General features: G+C 62.6%; 1 protein-coding gene across 1 annotated transcript in view; it reads right to left on the bottom strand.

Moving 5' to 3' along the window:
- Positions 1–2,521: 2,521 nt before the first annotated feature.
- Positions 2,522–20,726, bottom strand: part of ZFPM1 (zinc finger protein, FOG family member 1) — a 68,533-nt gene continuing 50,328 nt past the window's right edge. The window contains exons 4-10 of the mRNA XM_055307238.1: positions 20,380–20,513; positions 11,514–11,616; positions 9,506–9,718; positions 6,396–6,629; positions 6,015–6,110; positions 5,793–5,939; positions 2,522–5,597 (exon numbers count right to left, since the gene is read on the bottom strand). Of these exons, the coding sequence (XP_055163213.1) occupies positions 3,766–5,597; positions 5,793–5,939; positions 6,015–6,110; positions 6,396–6,629; positions 9,506–9,718; positions 11,514–11,616; positions 20,380–20,513 (2,759 nt within the window). The 3' untranslated portion in view covers positions 2,522–3,765. The remainder of the gene's footprint in view (positions 5,598–5,792; positions 5,940–6,014; positions 6,111–6,395; positions 6,630–9,505; positions 9,719–11,513; positions 11,617–20,379; positions 20,514–20,726) is intronic.

Genomic DNA, 20,726 nt, shown 5'->3' with positions numbered 1-20,726 from the left:
TTCTATTAAAAAAAAAAAGAACGATGCTAACAAGCTCGGAGCAACTGCTGTGTGGGCATTTCTCAAATTTGCAGGAAAGGAATCTGCTGGGAGGTGATGAAGTGCACAATGCCAGGCGCTGGCTTCTGCAGCCCAGCAGGAAGGGCCGGAACCTGTATTCTCCTGGGTCAGGGATGCTCTCCCTAGGCAGTAAGGAAGGGTGGCTGTCAGATGAGGGAGGAGGCTGTTTCTGGCAGGACAGGAAGGGAAGTATAGGGAAATCCAATGAGAGCATGTGAGGGGCAGGCCTGCTGCGCAAGGCCGGGTCCTGGGTTCAGAGGAGACCCTGGTGGCAGACGGGGGGTTGGCTGGCGGAGGGTCTGGTGTGCCAAGACTGGGGCTGCGTGTGCTCCAGGGGTCACTCATGTGATGGCAAGTCCTGTCCCCACACTCTCCTCCTGCCACCCCTTCCATCAGAGGTTGACCTCCAGGGACTCTGTGGAAGCATTTATGACTGCCTGGCCTTCCCTTTCCAGTGCTCCTTTGACCAGGGCCCAAGCCCAGCTTGGACCTTCCTGTGCTGGCCGCTGCTGCCTCCCCCCTGTGTTCCCCTGTGTCCATCCCAGCTGGGACCACACTGCCTCCCACCCCATGGTGGGAGAACAAGGGGCAGGATACTTGGAGTGCATGATAGGGCAGGAGGCTCCTGCCACCCTGCCCGCTGGCCTGTAGAAATGAGTCGTTGCTGACCCCTGGCGTCGGGAATGTCCACTTGCAGCAACTGCTAGAGCCATTGAGCCGGGCTGTTGCCCGCACACGGGGTGAGCAGGTGAGCAGGCAGCGTGGGCAGTGGATGGCGGTGACGGGGGCCCGGGGCTGCACGTCTGACTCTAGGAGGAGTTGGGGTTAGGTGGTGACTGTGAATGTGGACTCTGTGCTGTGCGTGCCAGGCAGCTGTGGCAGGACATGTCTGGTCAAAGCTGGCTCTAGGGGATGCAGTCAGTGCAGCATGAGGGGCAGCCAAAGGCAGGAGGCCGGTGGAAGAACAGGATTGGGATCAGGAAGGTGTCCTGGGTGTGCACAGGCGGGGCTGGCTTCTGGATGTGGGGGAAGGACGTGCTCACTTGATTGTCTCTCAGTCCCTCATCACATCAGTGATCCAAATGCCCCTCCTGGTGCCAGGCCAGATGCCAGGTGCCCAGGAACCACCAGTCACAGCAGGCAAGGACAGTGGGGAAGGGGTGAGGGGCGGGGCAACGAGCATGACTATTATCGTCAGGATGGAGAAGCAGGGAAGGTCCCTAAGCTGAGTCACGTGATGTGAAGTGCAGCCCTTCCTGGGGAGCAGACCCTAGTGGCGAAGGTGATGTGGAGGGGCGCAGTGGCTGAGCGGGGCTTGGACACCACCTCTGTATGGCAGGAACTCCTGAGAGCCTGAAGCTGGGTGGGAGGCCATGGGATTTCCCACAGTGGGAAGAGCAGCAGCTGCTGGGGCAGTGACCCATCCACTGGGCGGGATACAGCTGGGAGCACAGAAGCAGCGGCAGCTGTCCCGGGAGGTAGAAACCTATCAGACTCATGGATATGTTTGCAAGCTGAGGGAGGATCAAGGCCAAGTTGCAGATGCGGGAGCCAGATGCAGGTGGTGGACAGAGGAAGGTGCACCTGGGGAAATCCAGAGCTGCTTTTGAAAGGGAGGTGCGAGTGGGTGAGGGTGGTAACATCACTGGCTTAAGGAGCAAAGGTTGCTGGCAATGGCTGTGTTTGGGCAGCAGGAGGGGAGGGAGTGGGGCTCTGGAGGGACTGGTAGGTCTGGGGCTCAGAGGAGGCTGGGCTAGAGAGGGATTCAGGGGCACTGCAATCCATGCGTCCTCCCGGGGACAGTGTGCAGGGAAGGGTCGGGATGGGTACGGAGAGCCTCACATCCTCCTAGTTAGAGAAGCAGCAGGTCTGGGGGCAGGAAGCCTCCCATTTCCTGGAGAGGGCTCTCTGAAGCCCTGGGCAGAGCTGGGACAGCGTGGGGGCAAGGGAGGTGGAGGGGGCTCAAGCAGGAGGCATGGCCACTGGTGGTGTGTGCAGGGGTGGGAAACCTGGAGTCTGGGGCAGGGAGGGTGTGGGACTGGGGGCACTGAGCTGGGTGAGGGGAGTGGGTGTGCCCAGTCCTCTGCTGGGGGAGCACCAGGGGGTGATGCGGCCCAGGACCCCAAGCCTAGCCTCTTTGGTGGGAGGGGGGCTCCTGAGACCGGGGTGGAGGCATGGGCTGCAGGGCCCAAGAGCTCCCTGGGAACAGAGGTCAGTCTGGCCCCTGTCCAGTCCTGCAATGGGAGTCACAGGGTCTGCCTCCTGAACCCGTAGAAGAGGCTTCCGGATGATGGAGCCCCATCCCCTCACCTACAGGCAAGACCCCGAGGCCCTCTCCTGGTGGGGCCCTCCCATTCACTCTGCACCTGCCTCCCTCAAGCCACCCCATCTTTTGGATTTTCCCCTTTCAGCATCTGTTGTTCCTTGGGAGCTGTGTCCCTGATGTTTCCCAGCACCCTTTAAAAATTTTTTATTTTACGATTTATATACAGTGAAATCGATTCTGTATTAGATTTAATTTTTTTTTAATAACAGTACGCGTGGACATCGGTCACGTCTGCTTCCATCTGGTGGTCTGACTCAGAAGCTGAGCCTCTTGAACCGTCCATGCAAATTCATGCGGAACAATGCAAATGCAGAGCCAGGCCCAGGGTCCGTGGGCTTCCTCCGCCCCAGCCCCTAACCCCCAACCCTGGCAGAGCCCTGGGAATCCTGGAAGGAGACAGCTTGGCTCCCCCAGGACCCTCCCTCACGGACTTCCCTAGAGCAGACCCTAGGAGAGTCTGGGGGCCCTGGCTGCTGGGCCCTGGTCCTCAGGGCCAGCGAGGGACGTCTGTCAGTGGGCAGGGTCCTGTGCGTGATGCCGGCGACTGATCCTGTCCAAACAGCTGTGAAGCTCTGAAGCCCCACAGGGACTGGGCAGGAAAGTGGGCCTGGTGGGGGGATGGCAGGAAGCACCTCTGTTATTTCAAAACAGAGGAAGGTCGAAGAGTTCACATCATCCACCAGAGGCTGCTGGGTAAAATTGGAAGAAATGCTCTGCTCCTTCGAAGTTGGAAAGGGACTGATGGGTGTTTTCTAGTGGGGACACCAGGCTGAGGGTGCCCACAGTACCCCGCTGCACAGGGGCAAGACCATGGCCGGACTCTGCTTGGGTGCTGCCAAGCACTGCTCGGGGCCAGCCCCGGCATGCATACCCCCCACGGCGCCAGCTGGGCCAACTGGGGTGGGCTGCCCCCGCCCCTCACACGCACTGTAGCCAGCACAGGTGTCATGCTAGCTCCAGTTGAGGATTTGCTTTCTCTGGTCGCGGGGAGCCCTGGTGTCCCCTCTGGCCCCACTAGCTTTGGCAAGCACAAGGCTGGGTCGTCCTCTGCCGGCTGGCCAGTATGGAGTCCTTCCCTTTGGTATGTGGTGGTCAAAGTCGAGCTGGTAGTAGCATCCTGGAGGGCAGCCGGGGGGCAGCGCTTACCACGCTGTGCAGCAGCCTCAGGCTGACCTGGGGCTCGGCCCAGCTCTGGCGCCCCTGACCCCGCGGCTCAGGCTGACCTGGGGTTCGGCCGGGGTCTCGCTCCCCCAAACCCCCGACGGGTGGCGGCGGACGCGCATGCTCGCACCCGCCCCGGCCCCGCGCTCCCGCGCTCCCGCGCTCCCCTTCTGTTTCAGGTGCCGCGGGCCTCGGTGCGGCCGGAGCGTGGCCGCCGCTCACTTGACGTGCTCGGCCGCGTGGGAGGAGCAGTAATACTTCTTGTGCGCGATGAAGGTGGACAGGCTGCTGAACCTGATGTTGCACAAGCGGCAGTAGCGGTGGCTGCCGGCGGCCGCGGGCGCGGGCGGCCCCTTGCCGGGGGTCTGCACGCCCTTGTCCGAGTGGGAGGGGGGCGGCGGCACGGGCTCGGGGCTCGGGGCGGGCGGGGGTCCGGGCCGGGGGCTGCCGCCGTCCGACGCGCCGGGGGCGGGCTCCCGGGGCTCGCGGCCGTTGAGGCCGTCGCTGGGGGCGGCGGGCGAGGGCGTCCGGGCGCCGGGGCCGGGGCCGGGGCCGGGGCCGGGGCCGGCGGGGGGCGGGCCGAGCAGCAGGCCGTGCGCCCGGCGGAAGTGCTCCACGAGGTCGCCGCGCACCAGCCCGTTGGGCGGGCAGTAGGGGCAGAGCGCGGCGCCGGCCGGCGCGTCCTCGGGGGCGGCGCGCAGGTGGCGCGGGGCGGCGGGGCACGAGAACTTCTTGTGCGCCAGGTAGGCCTCGAGGCTGTGGAAGCTGACGCGGCAGGCCGTGCACTCGTGGTAGTCGGCCAGCGCGGGCAGCCCGGCGGCGGCCACGGGCGCCTGGCGCCGCGGCTTCTTGCTCAGGTCGATGGGGCCGTCGGCGGCGTCAGGCCCCCCGGCCCCGCCCCCGGCCCCGCCCCCGCTCCCGGGCCGCGGCGACCGCGACGGCGACGGCGAGGCGGGCGCGGGGGCGGGGCCGCCGGCGGGGGGCGGGGCGGGGGGCGGGGCCGGGCCGGCCGCGTGCAGCTCGTACAGCTTGCGGCGTCTGCGCGTGCGCACGGGCGGCGCGGCGGGCGGCGCGGGCGGGGGCGCGGGGGCGGGCGCGGCGGTGCCGGGGGCGCCCGGGGTCCCCGCGGGCGCGGGCCGGCGCGGCGGCGGGTCGTGGCGCGAGGCGCAGTAGTAGCGCTTGTGCACCGTGTAGGTCTCGTGGCGGCTGAAGCGGATGTTGCAGGCCTCGCACAGCGTCCGGCGGGGGTCGTCGTCCTCGTCCGCCCCGCTGCCCGGGCTCGGGCTGCCCGGGCTGCCCTCCCGACCCCGGCCGCCGCCCCCCTCGGCCTCCGCCTCGGCCTCGGGGGTGGCCGCGCCCGCCGCCTCGTCCTCGCGCGCCCCGCATCCCGGCGATGCGCGCCCCCCGTCGGCCTCGGGCGGGGGCGCACGGGCGGGGCCGGGTGGCACCTTGGCCCTGCGCGGGGGCACGTCGTCGGGGGCCCGGCGGCCCGAGCAGTAGAGGCGCTTGTGCACGTAGAAGTTGTTGACGTTGTTGAAGGTGATGTCGCACTCGAAGCATGTGGCGCCCTTGGGGGCCCCCGCAAAGAGGCCGGCCTGCGTCCCCGCCTGCGCCCCGGGGCCCGCCTGCAGCCGGCTGTGCACCAGCTCGGACATCTTGGCCAGGATCTCGGAGGCCGGCGGCGCGGCGGGGAATTGCGGCAGGAAGAGTGCGCCGGGGCCCGGGCTGGAGCCGGGCGTGGGGCTGGACAGCTCGGCCTTCACCCGGGCCGGGCCGGGGCCGGGGCTGGGCGGCGAGGGTGTGCGCGCCGCGGCCGGGGGTCGTGGCTCCGCATCCGCCTCCTCCGTCGACGCCTCCGTCTTGATGGCCCGCGGTGCTGCCGAGGGCTCGCTGCTGCCCCCGTTCTGGGGGGTGGCCCTGGCCTCTCCGTTGGTGGCCTCGGTCAGCGCCTTTCTGTCCAGTCCTGGCGACGGGGTGGGCGCTAGGCCCAGGTCGGCAGAAGCCAGGGGGCCGTGCAGGGCCGTGTGCTGCTGGAAGCTGGCCAGGCTGTCTGCGGGGAGACCCCAGGAGCCGCACTTAAGGGTGGGGGAGGGAGCAGGACCTACTTGGGCCAGACCTGAGGGAAGGGGGGAGAGCTGGCCTGGGCAGAGGTGGTGGAGGGCCAACACTCAAATCTACTACCCCTGGTTGCCCTTTGGACAAACCCCATCCCTTCCCGGTCCTCAGGGGAAGCCCAGGGCCTCACCTGGGGGGAGCTTGGCAGTGGGGTGCCCAGCCCCGGGCGAGTAGATCTCCGCCTTGGAGCCTGGCTGGCAGACCATGTGGTTGGTCACCAGGTGGCTGTAGAGGATGTCCCTTGTGGTGGAGATGAAGCCACAGCTGTGGCAGACACCTGCAGGCAGGCTGTGGTATCAGGGCCCTGGGGTGGGGTGCCCCCTCCACCAGCCCCTTCCCAGCCCTCACCTACCGCTCAGGGTGTCTGTGTGCACCTTGAGGTGCCGTTCACAGTTGGCCTTGGTGGTAAAGGCCGACAGGCAGATGAGACATACGAAGGGGCGTTCTCCTGGAACACAGGGCTGAGTGAGGGGTGGGCTCCTGGAGCCCAGCTGGCCAACGACCTGTGACGGGTGTGGGTGGGTGGGGGGGCTGTTTAAACCCTGCCTCCTTGACTCCTGGGACTATGGCCAGGGCCTGGTCCTGAGCTGACCATTCTGACGCACCGTGAGGTGCGATGGGAAGATCACACAGGGGCATCTGTGGCAGGGTGGGCACCCTGGGCAGATGCAGCATCATGCGCTGCTTGAGTGGGCACCAGTGGGCATCCTGGGGAGGGGGCATGGGGCCTCACCACTGTGGCTGCGCATGTGGATCTCCAGGGAGCTGGCGCTGGGGCAGCTTTTGCGGCACTGCGGAAAGGGGCAGACCCGCTCGTTGGGGTAGGTCTCCTTGGGCTTCTCGTCTGCGGCGGTGGTCGCTGGGGAGCCGGTGCTCTGGCGGCTGGCGCAATAGTAGAGGAGGTGGGCTTGTAGGTTTCTCTCACTCCGGTACCAGATGCCACAGTCTTTGCAGGGGAAGACATCTTCTGCGGGGGTGAGGGGGGCACAGGCTGAGGGGGGGCACCCAGGCGGCAGAGTGGCGGCTGCCTCCAAAAATGGAGGACTTGGCCCTACCTGCCCCTGCCATGCTGAGGACTGAGGTTTGTGATCGGGGCCTCCCCTCCTGGTCACAGCTCTTTACTCTCACTGGTTCCCTCATAAACCTGTCTTCTCTCTGTGTAGCTCTCCAGGATGCCACAGGACTACATGGATGGGGTCTTGGCATAACCCCCCAGGCTGGGACCTACACCACCTCCCAACAGTGAACCCCAAAAGGAGATGCCGTCGCCTCATGGGATCCCGGCAGAAGAGGTGTGGTCATGCTCACAGACACCGGAGGGGGGGTGGTGGTGGTGGGGGGTGGGGGTGGGCTGGCGCCTGTGGTGTGTATACGAGTCGGCAGGGGGCAGGGGCACACGTGTAGGTGTGCGCAGGTAGGTACATGTGGATGAACGTGTGCTGTGAGGGAGCGTGAGGGATGGCATGGACCTGGGTCCCCGTGGAAGAGGAAACGTGTGTGTTTCCCTGAGCAGGTATGAGTGGCAGGTGCACAGGGAACCCCTGTGCCTGAGTCTCGAAGCCTGCTCTGGGTGGCCTCCCGGGTGGGGATGAGGCTGGGGGCTGCAGAGGAGGAGGAGCCCTTGCTGTCCACCCCTCACTCCTCCCCCAGTGGTTTCCCATCTGTTACCGATATGTCAGAATTGCTTAATTCACCCCGTCTATCGCAGACAGGTGGCTGTGACTTAGCTCGCACTGCGGCTGGTGAAGGTTTCCCTGGTTTCTCTAAGGGGTGGTCCTCAGTGTCTAGGGCAGAACTTAAAGGAATGCTGTTTGTCTCCATGGCCTGTTCCAGGCTTGACTGCATGTTAGCATGTGCTTCTCACCCTGGCCTTTCTGATGTTTATTCTGGGTCCACAGTTAAGGTAGAGGGGGTTCCCTTCCTCCCTTTAAAGTTTGCTTTTATTTGGGGGCTTCAAGCCAGCTCTGTCCTGTTCACTGAGGCCCTGAGCTGGGAACAGGATCTGAAAGGCCACTGGTGGGCTTGTTTCTGTACCTGGGGGCCAGGGCTGGGAACAGTACCTTGGGCCATGGGTAGGGAGAAGGGTGAGGGCCTCAGGCCCATCCAGGCCCTGGCCATAGCCCTGAGGTTTAGTGAGGATTGTTAGGGTCCCACAGCCCCAGGGCTGACCTTGGGCCACGTTCTGGTTGTGCCAGGTAACCTGGTGCTACCACTGCCCCCATCTCATGGGTGAGAAAACAGAGGCCCAGAGTGGTCGCGTTTCAAAAATGAAACGAGGTATGATGGACTCTGTATTAAGGCTTCTCTAGGCCCAGAGGCAGACAGGCCCATGCTTGGGTGGGGGTGGGGTGGGGGGTGGATTGTGAACAAGGTGTGTAGCCCACGACAGCAGCATTCTTGCTGCTTCCCAGTGAGGCGTGGACACCAAAGCCTCAGACCAAAGGGAGAAAGCCCTCCTGGTGCCTGGGACTCCCTTGACCTCCTTGGAGCAGCCTGGACAGAGAAGACGGGGGCCCACGCCTCAGCCCTGGGGACCCGACTGAGCCTGTTGTGCCACTATGGGCTTTATATGCACACGTGTCTGTGCTGATGAGGCGGCCGTCCTGGCCCCTGAGAGCCCCTTCCCATCTCCCTTCTCCCCTGCCACCCCAGTGTCTGAATGGGGTCCTGCTTGCTCAGGAACCCCCTCGGGCCTGCACCCAGTCCTCCTGGGGACCCATGTTCCCACAAGGGTGTGTGTGTGTGGGTGAATCTCACAGCTGCAGCTGATCCCCGTGAACTCTGGTGTCCCTGAGTCATTTCTGCCAACCCACAACCTCACACCTGAGTTCCAGCAATGCAAGCTGTGTCCCCTCTGCACACTTCTTCCCTCCTGCTCACTTAGCTCTGTCAGGTTTGCCCAGTGGTCATGCTGCTGCCCTTGGTCTGTCCGTGGCCAGGATGCAGGCACCCCACTGCCCTCAGCTGCTGCTGCCTGTCCCCTGGCCGCCTCCAAGCCTCCCCTTCAGTGTCCCATGGGCATCTGGGGGTCAGGATGCTCACAGTGGGGATACTAAGGGGACAGGGCTAGTCCCTGTGGGCTCCGGTGCCCCATTGGGCCTGGGCCTCAGCTGCTTCCACATGCTTCAAGCCATCTTCCTGTCTGACTTCCCCAAAAGCCCACTTTTCCCCAAGTTTGCTGCTTTACAGTTGTCACCTAGCAGCCAGGGTGATATCAAAGCACTTGGATCTAAACCCTTGTTGTGTTCTGTTTTTCTGAGAAGCAATCCTTGCCTGGAAGCGCTTGGGGAGATGTGCCGTGCTGGAGGCCACTGCCCCCTCCTAGTCAGGCTGCCTTGTGCTGCTCAGGGTAGTGGTGCCCTGGGGCCAGGCCGGCACCCCCACCGTGGTGACTTTGGGTCCTGGACCACTGGGTTCAGTGTGGATGTGCAGGGTGCAGAATAAACCCTTAATGTGCATCGTGGCAGGGAGCTAGTGGCAGTCCTTCCACCCCAGCTATTCTCATGGGGCAGTTCTGTCCTGAGGTAGGGGCGGGTGTGGATGTGGCTGCAGCATCTGTGGGGCGGGAACCAGGCTGCTGCTCAGCATCCCACCCTGGGCATGTCCATGCTGCTGCAGTTAAGAAGCCTGCTCTGCTCCGCAGCTGGGCCTGGCTGCCTGTCCAGCTGGTGGGGACCCTGCCGGGGTAGCCTGGCACCTGCCCCATCCCCCCATGCTCAGCTGTTGCAGCACACCCCTCCACCCTGCTCAGACCTCAGTGGTCACCTATCTTTGTGTACCCTGAAGTCCTGGGGGTGGTCCTGGCACTGTCACGGAGCCCAGGTGGCACGATAGCATACTCACTGTTGATGACTGCTGTGGCCAGGATGGATGCCATGCCGGCCTGCTGGGGCAGGAGCTGGATGTCGGCGTGTGCAGGGGTCGGGCACTCGGGCTCTGCTGGCTCCTTCTTCACAGGGTGGCTGGGGGTGCCACGGGGCTCGGCCACCATGAGGAGCACGCTCAGCAGCCCGCCTGCCGGCACCGGCTTGGTGACTCTGCACCAGAGGGCTTCATCTGCAGGGGCGGAATCCTGGGTGACGGGAGGGCCTTGGCCGTTGGGGGCTCACCACTGCCCCTCTAAGGTGCTGCCCACCCCCTGCTGTCCTGAGCCCCACTGTACTGCCTCCTCCTGGAGGCCAGGGTTTTGAGGTTCGACATGGGGGATAGAGCCAGGGCCCTGGTCAGGGGGTGTGTCAGGCCTGTCTCTGTAATAAGCCACCCTGCCTCACCCGACCGGTGGCTTCTCAGGTCTGCTTGCTCCTGCCTAGTAGGAGGGCCCTAAAGACAGCAGTGCCGGTCCTTTTGTCCAGGAGAGGGGTGGCTTGAGGGCCAGGCACAGCAGGGCCCAGGGGCAGGGGTCAGGGCAGGCAGCTGCTAAGCAGGTGTTCTCCTCACAGCTCCCCTAGGAGCGGCTGTTCCCACAGGAGCCGGCAGGGGGCAGCCTCCGCCAGCCACCAGGCACCCGCCTGCCCACCTTTGCGTCCACCTCCAGACTGCCAGGAACACGGCCCTGCCCTCTACCTCCCAGGCCAGCCTCACCCCGTCAGCTCCGTGAGGACCTTGTCCTGCCTGGCACACTGTGGCTGGAGCCCTGCTGACCAGGGCGGGAGGATGGGCCAGGCAGCACTAATGGCCCGTGTCCTGGCTGGGCAGCAGACACGTGTCTGGCCACTCACTGCCAACACTGGGGCCTTCAGTCCCTTCTGGCTGCTGTCTGGGTCCTTTGAGCATCACCTCGATGGGAGGAGGGCGGGGGGAGCAGGTACAGAGGACAAAGCGCAGGCCAGGTTCCCAGATGCTGGGCTCAGCACCTGTGCTGTACCTCCATCATGCTGGGGAGGCCCCAGGTGGGCATGGGCTGGAGTGAGAGGATGCCATGACCTCGTGTCCCCTGCCCTGCCCCCGAAGGCCTCTGGCTCCTCCTGAAATGAGAGCTGCCCTCAGGACAAAGCTATGCCTCTGCTGGGATTACTCAGCTGAATATGCTGCATGCAGGGAGGCAATGTGGCTGTGCCCCCCCACCCTGAACATTCCGGCAAAGCGCAGGCCCCCACAGGAGAATGAGGCCATGTCCTATGGGTGGTGGGCATACACCTTCCTGATGGCTGCGCTGGGCCGGACAGACCTGGCCTGGTTGGAGAAATTGCCACAATTTTGTGCTTACATCATCCCCTTGGGCCTGAGCCTTCCTGTCTGTGATGGGGTGGTCGGGGGTCCCCACTGCCCTGACATACACTGGCAAGGCTGTGTCACACTTCACTTCAGGGTCAAACCTCCCAGGCAGGCAGGACCTTGGCTCTGGAAATGGAAGCTCCTGAGCCCTCTGAACTGGCTGCGTGTAGGCAGGGGGGATGCTCCTTCTAGACGGTGCAGGCAGGTAGGCGCAGAAGCCCCTGGGTCTGGATGAGCTCTCAGTCTCTTAAAGAAACAGATGTCCAAGAAGGCCAGGGGATGTGGCCCAGGCCCCATGTGGCTAGGTCTGAACATGGCCCTCCTGCTCTTCCCTGGAATGGGCTGTGGTCTAGTCGGCACCTCAGCCCACCTCGTCTGGGACTGTCTGCTGACCCTGGTGGTCTCCAAATCCTGGGATTCCCTGTGGACCCTGGTGATCTCCAAGAGGCCCTGAGAGCAGTCGAGCAGCAGCATCCTGGCCCTGAAACCCCAGGGCCGCTCCTTTCATCAGCCTCATCAGAGGCTGCTCAGCCCAAGCAGGCTGCTTTCCCTTTAAGGGCCAGCCCAGGGACAGCTGAGTGAGCCCCACCTGCCGGAAGGCCGCGAGGGACCAGGAGGGAAGCGCCGTGATACCAACCCTTCCTGTAGATCTCCGCGTTGGCTTCAGCCTCGGTCAGGGCCTGGGGCAGCGTCCTCAGCCAGCAGGGCTCATCCCCCAGCAGCAGGGTCAGGGCCGGGCCCTGGGGGTGGGGAAGCAAGGGGGCTTGTCAGGGACACAGCACAGGAAGAGCCTGGCTAGGGGTCCCGCGTAGTGCAGAGGGAAGAGCCTGAGAGGCCCCAGCAGGGTGGCCGGGCTGCAGCCCCCTGCTCCCCCTTCAGCACCACGGAGCCGGCAGCCAGCAGCGGCAGCAGGGAGCTGATCTTCCTTGCACGGAGCACCGGGTGCTCTTCCAAGAGAGGTCAAACTACTCACTCAGGGTCACACAGCCAGGGGGCTGCAGAGCAGGGATTCTCTCCCTGCCTCCTTCCTCTGGTGGTCCACGGGGTGCATAGGCCACCCCGCACACAGGTTGTCCTGCATAGGCCCCCAAAGCGAGCTCCGTGAACAGAGGCTGAGATTGGCCTTGGGGAGACGGTGTCTCCCCAGAGAGGGGCTTCTGTGTCCTCCCCAAGGTATGTGTGTGTGGTGGGTCCCTGCCTGCTGCAGGGCATGGCAGGCCCACCTCTGTCCCCTCTAGCCCAAGGCCAGCACACAGCAGACACCAGAACATCCTCTGAGTTCCCCAGGCCAAGGCCGGCTCAGCACCTGGTCACCTCCCCGGGGCTCCCCTGAGGCTGCCGTCACTGGGGTTAGCCCTTCCCCCGCCTGAAGGAGGGGAAGTGGGCTGGGGGAGGGGGAAGTGGGCGTGTGGGGTGAGTACCACCTTACCCAGCCACGTTGTGTCCCCTGTTCCCTGCAAGCTGGGCCCTCATAGTGCCCACAGGGCAAGAGTGCTCTGGGTTCCGCCCATGAGGCTGCTGCTGTGGGCCTGCAGAGTGGGGGTGGGGGGTCTGATTTCTGACACCCAGGGCCACCCCAGCAGGGGAGGAAACAGCCTGGTGCTGGGGAGGGCGAGGCTGCCTGCGGCCCCACTCCATGGCCCGGCCCTGGTCAGACGTGGAGAGAGCGGCACAGGGCTGTGAAGGGCTGGCAGCGGGGGTTTTGCCATGACCTTGCTTTGCCTGACCTTGCTTTGCACTAGGAAGTTGGGGTGATGGCTGCCATACCCAGGCCCACGGCCCCAGGCTGCTCTGACCAGGGGTGCCCAAGCTCAGCCACCAGGTACCATGTGCAAAGGCACAGTACGTATCCATTTTGGGTACTTCTGTTTTATGCAAATAAGCACCTTTTATTCAGAAATGGTGCATCAGGACCTTGATCTGGAGAACCAGTATCACCTGGAAATGCTGCCACCTAGACCAGGGGCACACACAGCAGCCGGCCGGGACACCACCCTGGTGTTACAGCCAGTCAAATGATGGTGTATGAGGTGTCCTCTGACAGATTCTGGGTACCTCCTTGCCAGGTCCAAGACCAGGGGCTTTGCCTACTGTTCAGGGATGACACGGGCTCCAGAGCTGGGCACTCGGGTCCAGTCTGGGCTTGGCCTCCCTCGCTGTGACCTTGAGCCAAGTACCACCCTGCAACCCGAGGCGGCCCCTCTCTGCACTCTGGCTGCTTGTCCCCACCCTGCAGCCGACTCAAGGACCCAGGAAGATCAGGCCTACAAGCCCAGCACTCCTGGGGACAGCTCCCAACGAGGTTGGCACATCGTGGCCAGTGGAGCCGCTATGTGGCTTGGCCATGGGAGGGGCAAGTGGAGACTAGTGGTCAGAAGGGAGAGCCCTGGCCCTGGGAGCAGAACCAGCCTGCACCCATGCTGGCCCTCTCTGCAAATGGGTGATGATGCCCCTCCTGCTTGGAGCTGTGAGCCAACCCACATGCTTGTTCCAGACCTGCCATCGTCCTGCCACCTGCTCTCGGGGTAGGGCTGGGGGGCTCGGTCTTTCTCTCTCTGCAGCTCAGCCCCTCCTAGGGCACTGGGAAGTACCCATCTGTGTGAAGCCCTCCCTTCCAGTGGTGCCCACCTGGCACACAACCAGCACATCGCAAACAGGAGCCTGCCCCCCGCCCCCCCGCTCCCTGCTCTTGCCTTCCCTTTGGCCAGCAGGACCCAGCGAGCAGGAACTGTGCATTTGGGCCGCCCGGAAGGGTGGGGTCCACTGGGGCCCCAGGCCAGCTGCTGCCACTTGTCAGCTTGGGGAGAATGTCCCCACCAAGGAGCCTGCTCAGGGCAGGCTGGCAACAGGCAACACCCTGCTTTTTGCTGTGCCCACAGCGGCAGAACAGGACGTCGGCTGGGGGTCCCCGCCGGCTCAGGAGGCTTCCAGTGGGTCACAGCCACGGGGGGGGGGGGCACAGTGGCTGGCAGGGCTGCCATAGTGGCAGGTGACTGGTGGCCCCCGTGTCCTGGCTGGGCCGACCTGGCCAGCAGCCTGCAGCAAGGCGGGGCCGGGCCTCCTGAGTCTCTAATGAATATTAATGAGCAGAGGAGGGTGAAAAAAATTAATCTGCCTGATTCTCCGATTGGCGCTGTGGTAACGATATGAAATCTAATTATTCGTCCCAATATTTCTAACCCTCAAACTGAGACTGACAGCCTCCCGGTAGGTTTAATGCTTATCACTCGCAGGAGCAGCGTGCTCCTGGCATGATAAAAACGCACACGGCTTTGCTGACACTGCAGAACCCTAGTTCTCCGTGTACTTCCCCCGAGCGAAGGCGGCGGCGCCACGGTCCCGCCCGGGCCCAGCGCCTGCGTGGCAGCAGCTGCCCGGGGAGGGGGCGCAGGAGGGCACGGGCAGGCCAGGAGCAGAGGGGCCGGGAGATCTGGGGCCGCCACCCGCCTGGCTGCCCCCCTGTCAGTTTTCCCCTCTAGTTGGAGTGGGACAGGAATCCCTTCCTCTGCTGGTTGCAGGCATTGGGCAGATGCAGGCCCCGTCCTAGCCGACCCCATGCTGCCCGTGGGCACTGACGAGGGGCGTAAGCCTGGGAGGGGCTGGCACCCCCCCACTGCCCAGCCCTTCTGCCCCAACTCCCAGAGACGTGCGTGCTGCCAGCCACCCTCCCTCTGTAGCCGCCCCTGTGCCGGTGTGGGTCCAGCTCACCCTGGACAGGCTGTGTCGGGGTCAAAAGAAGTCCCTCCACCCACCCTGCCTGCAGCCCTTTGGGGTGCTGTCTGTTCCTGCCAGCTGCAGGATGGCCCCACCCGGCCCTGAGATAACGGGCGTCCACTTCAAGTTCTCCGGGTGCATCTGAGACCACTCCTTGTTTCCCCCAACAAAGAGGTCAGTGTCTGGATTCTGTGCCTGCTGATAACCATCGGAAACTCTATCTCGGCCCCATCCGCTGCGACTTTATCTGAGGCTGTTCCCAAACCTTGCTGGCCATCTCACGGAGCGGCATTAAGGGGAGGTAGGAGCTCCATTCTGGCAGGGGAAGGGGGTGGCCCAGCTGAGCAAGCCAGACGGCCCTGCAGAAGGGCAGTGGGGGCTGCCCAGGCCTCCCCCGGGGCCACTGTGGGGAGGTTCACGGGAGGTCAGGGCTGGGGCAGGCTCAGTCTGGGCTCTGATGGGGGCCCCCACCCACCTCCCTCCTTCAGCTTATCCTGAGATGTCTTGTCCCTGTCCTGCTCACCCTCCCAGAGGCAACCGCCTTTCTGTCCTTGGCTCCTTGTCTCCCCCAGACCCTGAGAAGAAAGTATTTCACAGATGAGAACTGAGGCTCACAGAGCTGAGTGATGCCCAGGTCACAGGAAGTGGCTGTGTGCACACAGGACTAGAACCTGGGTCTGCATGATCTCAGCTTCCTTACATCCATCCACCTTCCCTCCCTCCATCTACCATCCATCTATCCATCCATCCATCCTTCCTTCCCTCCATCCACCTACCATCCATTAGCCCCTCCATTCACCTACCCATCTATCTACCCACCCACTCCTCCACCACCTACCTATCCACCCACCCACTCCTCCATCTACCATCCATTTACCCTTCCACCCACCTACCCAATTCACACATCCATCCACTCATCTAACCATCTACTCTTCCCTCTCTCCCTCCATCATCCATTTACCCCTCCATCCACCTGCCCATTCACATATCCATCTAACTCATCTACCCATCTACCCACCTACCCACCCATCCACCCTTCCCTCCTTCCATCCACCATCTATTCACCCCTCCACTACCTACCTATCCACCCACCCACCCATCCATCTACCATCTGTTCACTCCTCCATACACCTATCCTTCCCTTTCTGCCTCCACCCATCCGTCTGCTCGTTTGTTGAACAGAGCCTGGCGTGTGCCTGGCGTGTGGGTGCCATAAACAGAACATGCCATCCTGGTCTCCCAGTGTGGATGCTGGAGTGGGGAGGCCGTTAAGAAACCACCAATGGAAGGCTGGAGGCAGAACGAGCTAGAGAGACAAGCTGAGAACAACATGAGGTATGGCGGGAGTGAGCTGCTTGGACAGCTCCCATATGGCCCCCAGCCCTCTTCTTTGGGTGGCCCTTGGGCCCAGGGAGGGAGCCAGCTGTAAGGGTGGGTCTGGTGCAGATGGCTTTCCTGGTCCCAGGAGGAGAGGCCTCTCCCACTCCTTAGAGTTCCAGTCTTTCCAGTGTGGTGGGAGGGGTCCCAGGGTCTCTGAGACCAGGTGGTTGCTCCTCCTAGGCCTCCAGGAGGATGGTATGAGTCAGCCCTTTGCACCCACAGCATTTCCCAGACCCTGATCCTACAACTCCTGGCAGAGAGGCTGAGGCGTGGGGAGGAAGGGAGTCAGGGACCCCAGAAGGTCAGTGGCAGGCCTCCTTTCTGGGGCTTGTCCCAGAGGATGCCCACCTAAGGGCACTACCTCCTCACTACCTGGTGCTCCAGCAGAGCCCCAACCTGACCATCCCCTCAGGGGCTGCCCCGTGGAGGGTCAGGGGCCAACACGGGCTGGACCCTGGTTCTGCAGCTTGCTAGCTTTCTGGAGCTGGCTGTATGATCCCAAAATATATGTCCACCTGTGGACATGGCCTTATTTGGAAAAAGGTCTTGGCAGATGTGATTAAAGACAACCCAGAGAACATCCTCTTAGATTATCCAGGTGTGTCCTAAATCCAGTGACAAATGTCCTTACAAGAGCAGAGAGGCAGAGCTGGGTGGCCCTGATGGGAGGCTGGGCTCTGTCGGGCAATGACCCTCTTGCCAGCCTCAGGGCTTCTTGCACGAGGGCTGCTTAGAGCCCATGGGCCCCAAGGGCCCCAGCCCCACCCTATCTCTAGCTAAAGGATGGAGGAGACTCACCTAAGGCCCCTCTATGCTGATGCCTGCATGAAGATGCAAGGCAAGGTGGGGCCCAGCTGGTCTCATTCCAGCTGCTCTGGAAGGGGCCTCTCCCCAGCCGACCTGCTGCCTTCCTGGTCTCACTGATGTCATGATGGCCTCTAGCTACAGTGGGTAAGCCCTGGGGGGATTACTGGACAGATAGATGGGCCGAACCACTGGGGACCACACTGGGCATGAGAATTCACTCACTCTTCATGAGCTCATCTACTCATTCATTCATCCACCCGCACATCTGCTATCCATTTATCCATCCATCTGTCCGTCCACTCATCCATCCACCTACCCATCCATTCATCCATCTACTCATCCATCCATCTGTCCACTCGCCCATCTGCCATCCATTTATCCATCTGTCTGTCCATTCATCCATCCACACACCCATCCATTCATCCACTCCATCTGTCCATCTACCCACCTGCCCATCTGCCATCCATTTATCTATCCATTCATCCATCCACCTACCTACCCACCCATCCATCTATCCACCTACCCACTCATCCATCTATCAGCTATCCATCCATCCATTCATCCATTGTCCACCTACCCACCCACCCAGTCATCTATCCACCCAACAATTCTGAACATTTTTTTTTGTATCTGATTGCAAATTTTAGAGTTGGCTGGGTTTCCAAACCCTGGGAAGTAGAAGCCTCAGCTGGATCAGGGAGGGACCAGCCCAAGGTCACACTGAAAGTTGGTGCAGGAACCACTCTTGACTCCTGCCAGGCTATGTGCACTTGCTCTGCATACTTCCTGGGGTTCCCATCCCCAAAGTCTCATGGGAGGAGCCACCCCCATCCCCTGCAAGTAGCTCTTGGCCTAAGGAAACCAGCAGGGAAGGGTTGCCATACTCCATCAGGGCCCCTTCTCCCTTCCAAACAGCTAAGAAACCGTCTGGCGGCTGATAGGACCATCTGGGGCGGGAGGTGCATGGGGGAGAGAACTGGGACCCATCAGCTGAGCTCGATAAGGGGCTCGCTGAAATGTTAGCAAAAATATTTAGACAATAAATGAAGTATCGGAAAAGCGCGCTATCTTTAAGAAATCAATCATCGTGTACGGTGTGTCTGGACACTCGGCGCCAAGGCGCAGATAGCGCCTGCTGGGGAGATAAGGGTTAATCAAGGATTTAATTCTGTAGGAGATAAAGCTGCAGGGAAGAGCAGGCGAGGCTCCTTCCTCCCTCAGCTCCTCGGCAAGAGCCTCAAAGGCCACTGGCTTCCCTGGCGCTAGTCCCTCGCTCCCTGTGGACATTATCTCTCCGCCTGGAGAGCGTCTCCAACCTCGTGCCAGGTCTCCCCAGGCTGACCTGCGCCCTGGGCCCAAGGAGGACAAAACCCTCAGAGAGAAGGGCGGGGCACAGACCCTGGGGCCGGCTCCGCCCTGTCCTTACAGAGCCTGCAGGGGTCTTGGCTTGGGCAGAGGGGTTGCAATTCTACTTCTGCTATTTGATCCTGGTGAGTATACCAAGTCACTTAACCTGCCGGATACTCAGTTTCCTCATCTGTAAAATGGGGAGCATGCCTCACAGGGTGCGGGCAGGGAAGACCAGGGCCCATGCGTAAGAATGGGTGCTCCTTAGTGTGTGCAGTGAGTGACACCTGTCCTGGAAGGGGCTGACTGCCCCACAGGAGGGAGCTGATGAGAGGGGTGTGGCCACACACAGCTGCACACTTTTATCTTGTCACTGCTTATGAGAATTCAGAGCCAGGGAGCTCCAGCCCAGCCAGCCACTCCTCCTCCCAGCCCTGAACTGCCCCCCAACAGCCCACCCTTTGAAAAGTCAACTGCTGCTTGCATGCCTCCAGTGATGGGGAGCTCACTGCCTCAAGGAACTGCTCTGAACACCATAGTCTCCGTCCCCTCCTTGGAGCCAAATCATGCCTTGCAGTTGATTTCCGCTATTTTCTTTCTGCTTGGGCCACAGGGCAAGAGCAAGCTGAGCAAGCCCTGCCCTGTGGTAACCACCTTGCAGGCACCACCTCATTTACCTGCCCAGCTGCCCTGGGAGGTGGGCATGCCACCAGCTGCCCCACTTTGCAGTTAAGCTGCAGTTTTGCCCGCCTACCCTCTCCTCTGCAGGGATGTTGGAGGGTCTGCAGGCTTGGGCCCCAGGGACCCTTCAGGGACTCCCTGTGTCCCCTTGAGGCCCCATGGGCTCAGGAAGCAGAAGCTCAAGTAGCTTAGGAGCCTGCCAGGGAAGGAAACAGCCATGAGGGAAGTGTTGGGATCTGGACCCTGTGCCACAGGGATGACCTGGTCATGGGGGTGGAGGCCCTTGGTCCTGGGCCAGCCTCTTGCTGAGCAGCTGAGGCCGGCATGTACCCCTCTGAGCCTGGGCACTTGGCTGTGATGGGCTGTGTGGATGGCCCGGGGAGGGGGGGGGCACAGCTGGGCTGCACGTTTAGACCCTGGGAGACAGCCCCATCTCCGGAGGCCCAGGCTCCAGCCCAGATTCTGATGCGGTGGGCACTGTGAATGGCAGACTGAGCACCTGCAACTGTCCACCAGCCCTGGGATGCTGCTGTAGGCCGAGTTCCCGGGCCCTGGTTTCTGTGGCTGAGACATGGGGCTCGGAGCACCAGGCTGGAGCTGGATGTCACTGTCAGGGCAGCATCTGGCCTCTAGATGTGGGGAGACCTCTCCCTGCAGTCCTGCCACTGCCTGCTGACCAGAGGCCAGCACCACAGGGTGCACCTGGATGCCACATCGGGACTCAGGGAGGGCCTGGGCCATGGCTATGCCTGCATGTCTGGGTGCCTGAGCCTGGACTTAGGGGACCCACCTAGGGTGCCTCCTGGCCTTTCGAGTGGCCGGCGTCAGGGCTGGGAGGGGCCTCCTGGTTCTTGTCTCACCGTGTGCTGCCCACTCGGTTGCCTGACGTGCTGACCCATTTCCGGTGCATCGGTGCCCTTTCTTCACTGAAACGTATGTTAAAAGGAGCCTTTGTGCCCCTGTGAGAGGATGCAGAGCCACCCTGCTGTCCAGAGGCAGCCTAGGAGTAACCCCGACACGAGTGACTGCTTGGTGATGGCAGGGTCTAGCGGGAGGTCACTGCCCAGGTGGGCTTCATAGTTACAGGGGGAGGTAACATCCCCCCCCCCATCATCAGAAAGACCCACAGGGACAGAATAGACTTCAGCCTCTGCGGACCTCAGCCTCTGCTGCAGCTCCTGGAAAACCTCATTGCTTGCCCTGCCCACAAAGGCCACATCCAGCCACCATGTGGCCCCTTGCTGCCTCCTTACTTCAAACACCTTCTTTCTCTGTCTTGCCAACTTCTACTCTTCTGTTAAGGGCCCACTTAAAGAATCCTCCTCCAGGAAGCCCTCTTTGTGCCACCTCCTCCAGGAAGCCTTCCATGTACTCCCAGTCAACTGCTTCCTGCTGCCCTGGTCCCAAGGCCTTAGGTGCCCATCTCCTGACGCACTCAGAGGGGCAGGCACTTCTGGGCTGGAGTATAACTGGGGCTTGGCTCCAGGGGTGGCAGGGCTCTGTGCCCTGGGCCAGACTGCCCTGGCTGCTGTCCTGCAGCTGGTGGGTGGGCTGCTGGGGTCAGGGCTCCTTACCGGTTCCACCTGCCCAGGGGACGAGGCTCTGCTCTGGATGTTCCCATGGAAGGGGCCCCAGGACAGGCCCTCGGAGAGGCTGTGTCGAGCTCGCACGCACCTCTGCCCGTCCTGCAGCACCAGCTCCAGCTCGTCTGTGGGGAGAAGTATCGGGTATGAGGCATGCCCAGCTGAGGGGACCATCCCGCCCTGCCACCTGCCCGGGTGTGGTCCAGCTGTGCAGTCCCCGGCCCCCCAGGAGCAGCTGCCCGGGTGGTGGGGGGCGCCCTGTGGCCTGGGCCTGTGATATGGGGACAGCGGTCAGTGCCTGGATGCTGGGAGCCCAGCCAGCGCCTGCAGCAAGGCCC

This window comes from Nyctereutes procyonoides, unplaced genomic scaffold, assembly GCF_905146905.1.
Source record: "Nyctereutes procyonoides isolate TBG_1078 unplaced genomic scaffold, NYPRO_anot_genome, whole genome shotgun sequence".
In the NCBI taxonomy this organism is placed as follows: domain Eukaryota; kingdom Metazoa; phylum Chordata; class Mammalia; order Carnivora; family Canidae; genus Nyctereutes; species Nyctereutes procyonoides.
This window is presented reverse-complemented; position numbering and strand designations above follow the sequence as displayed.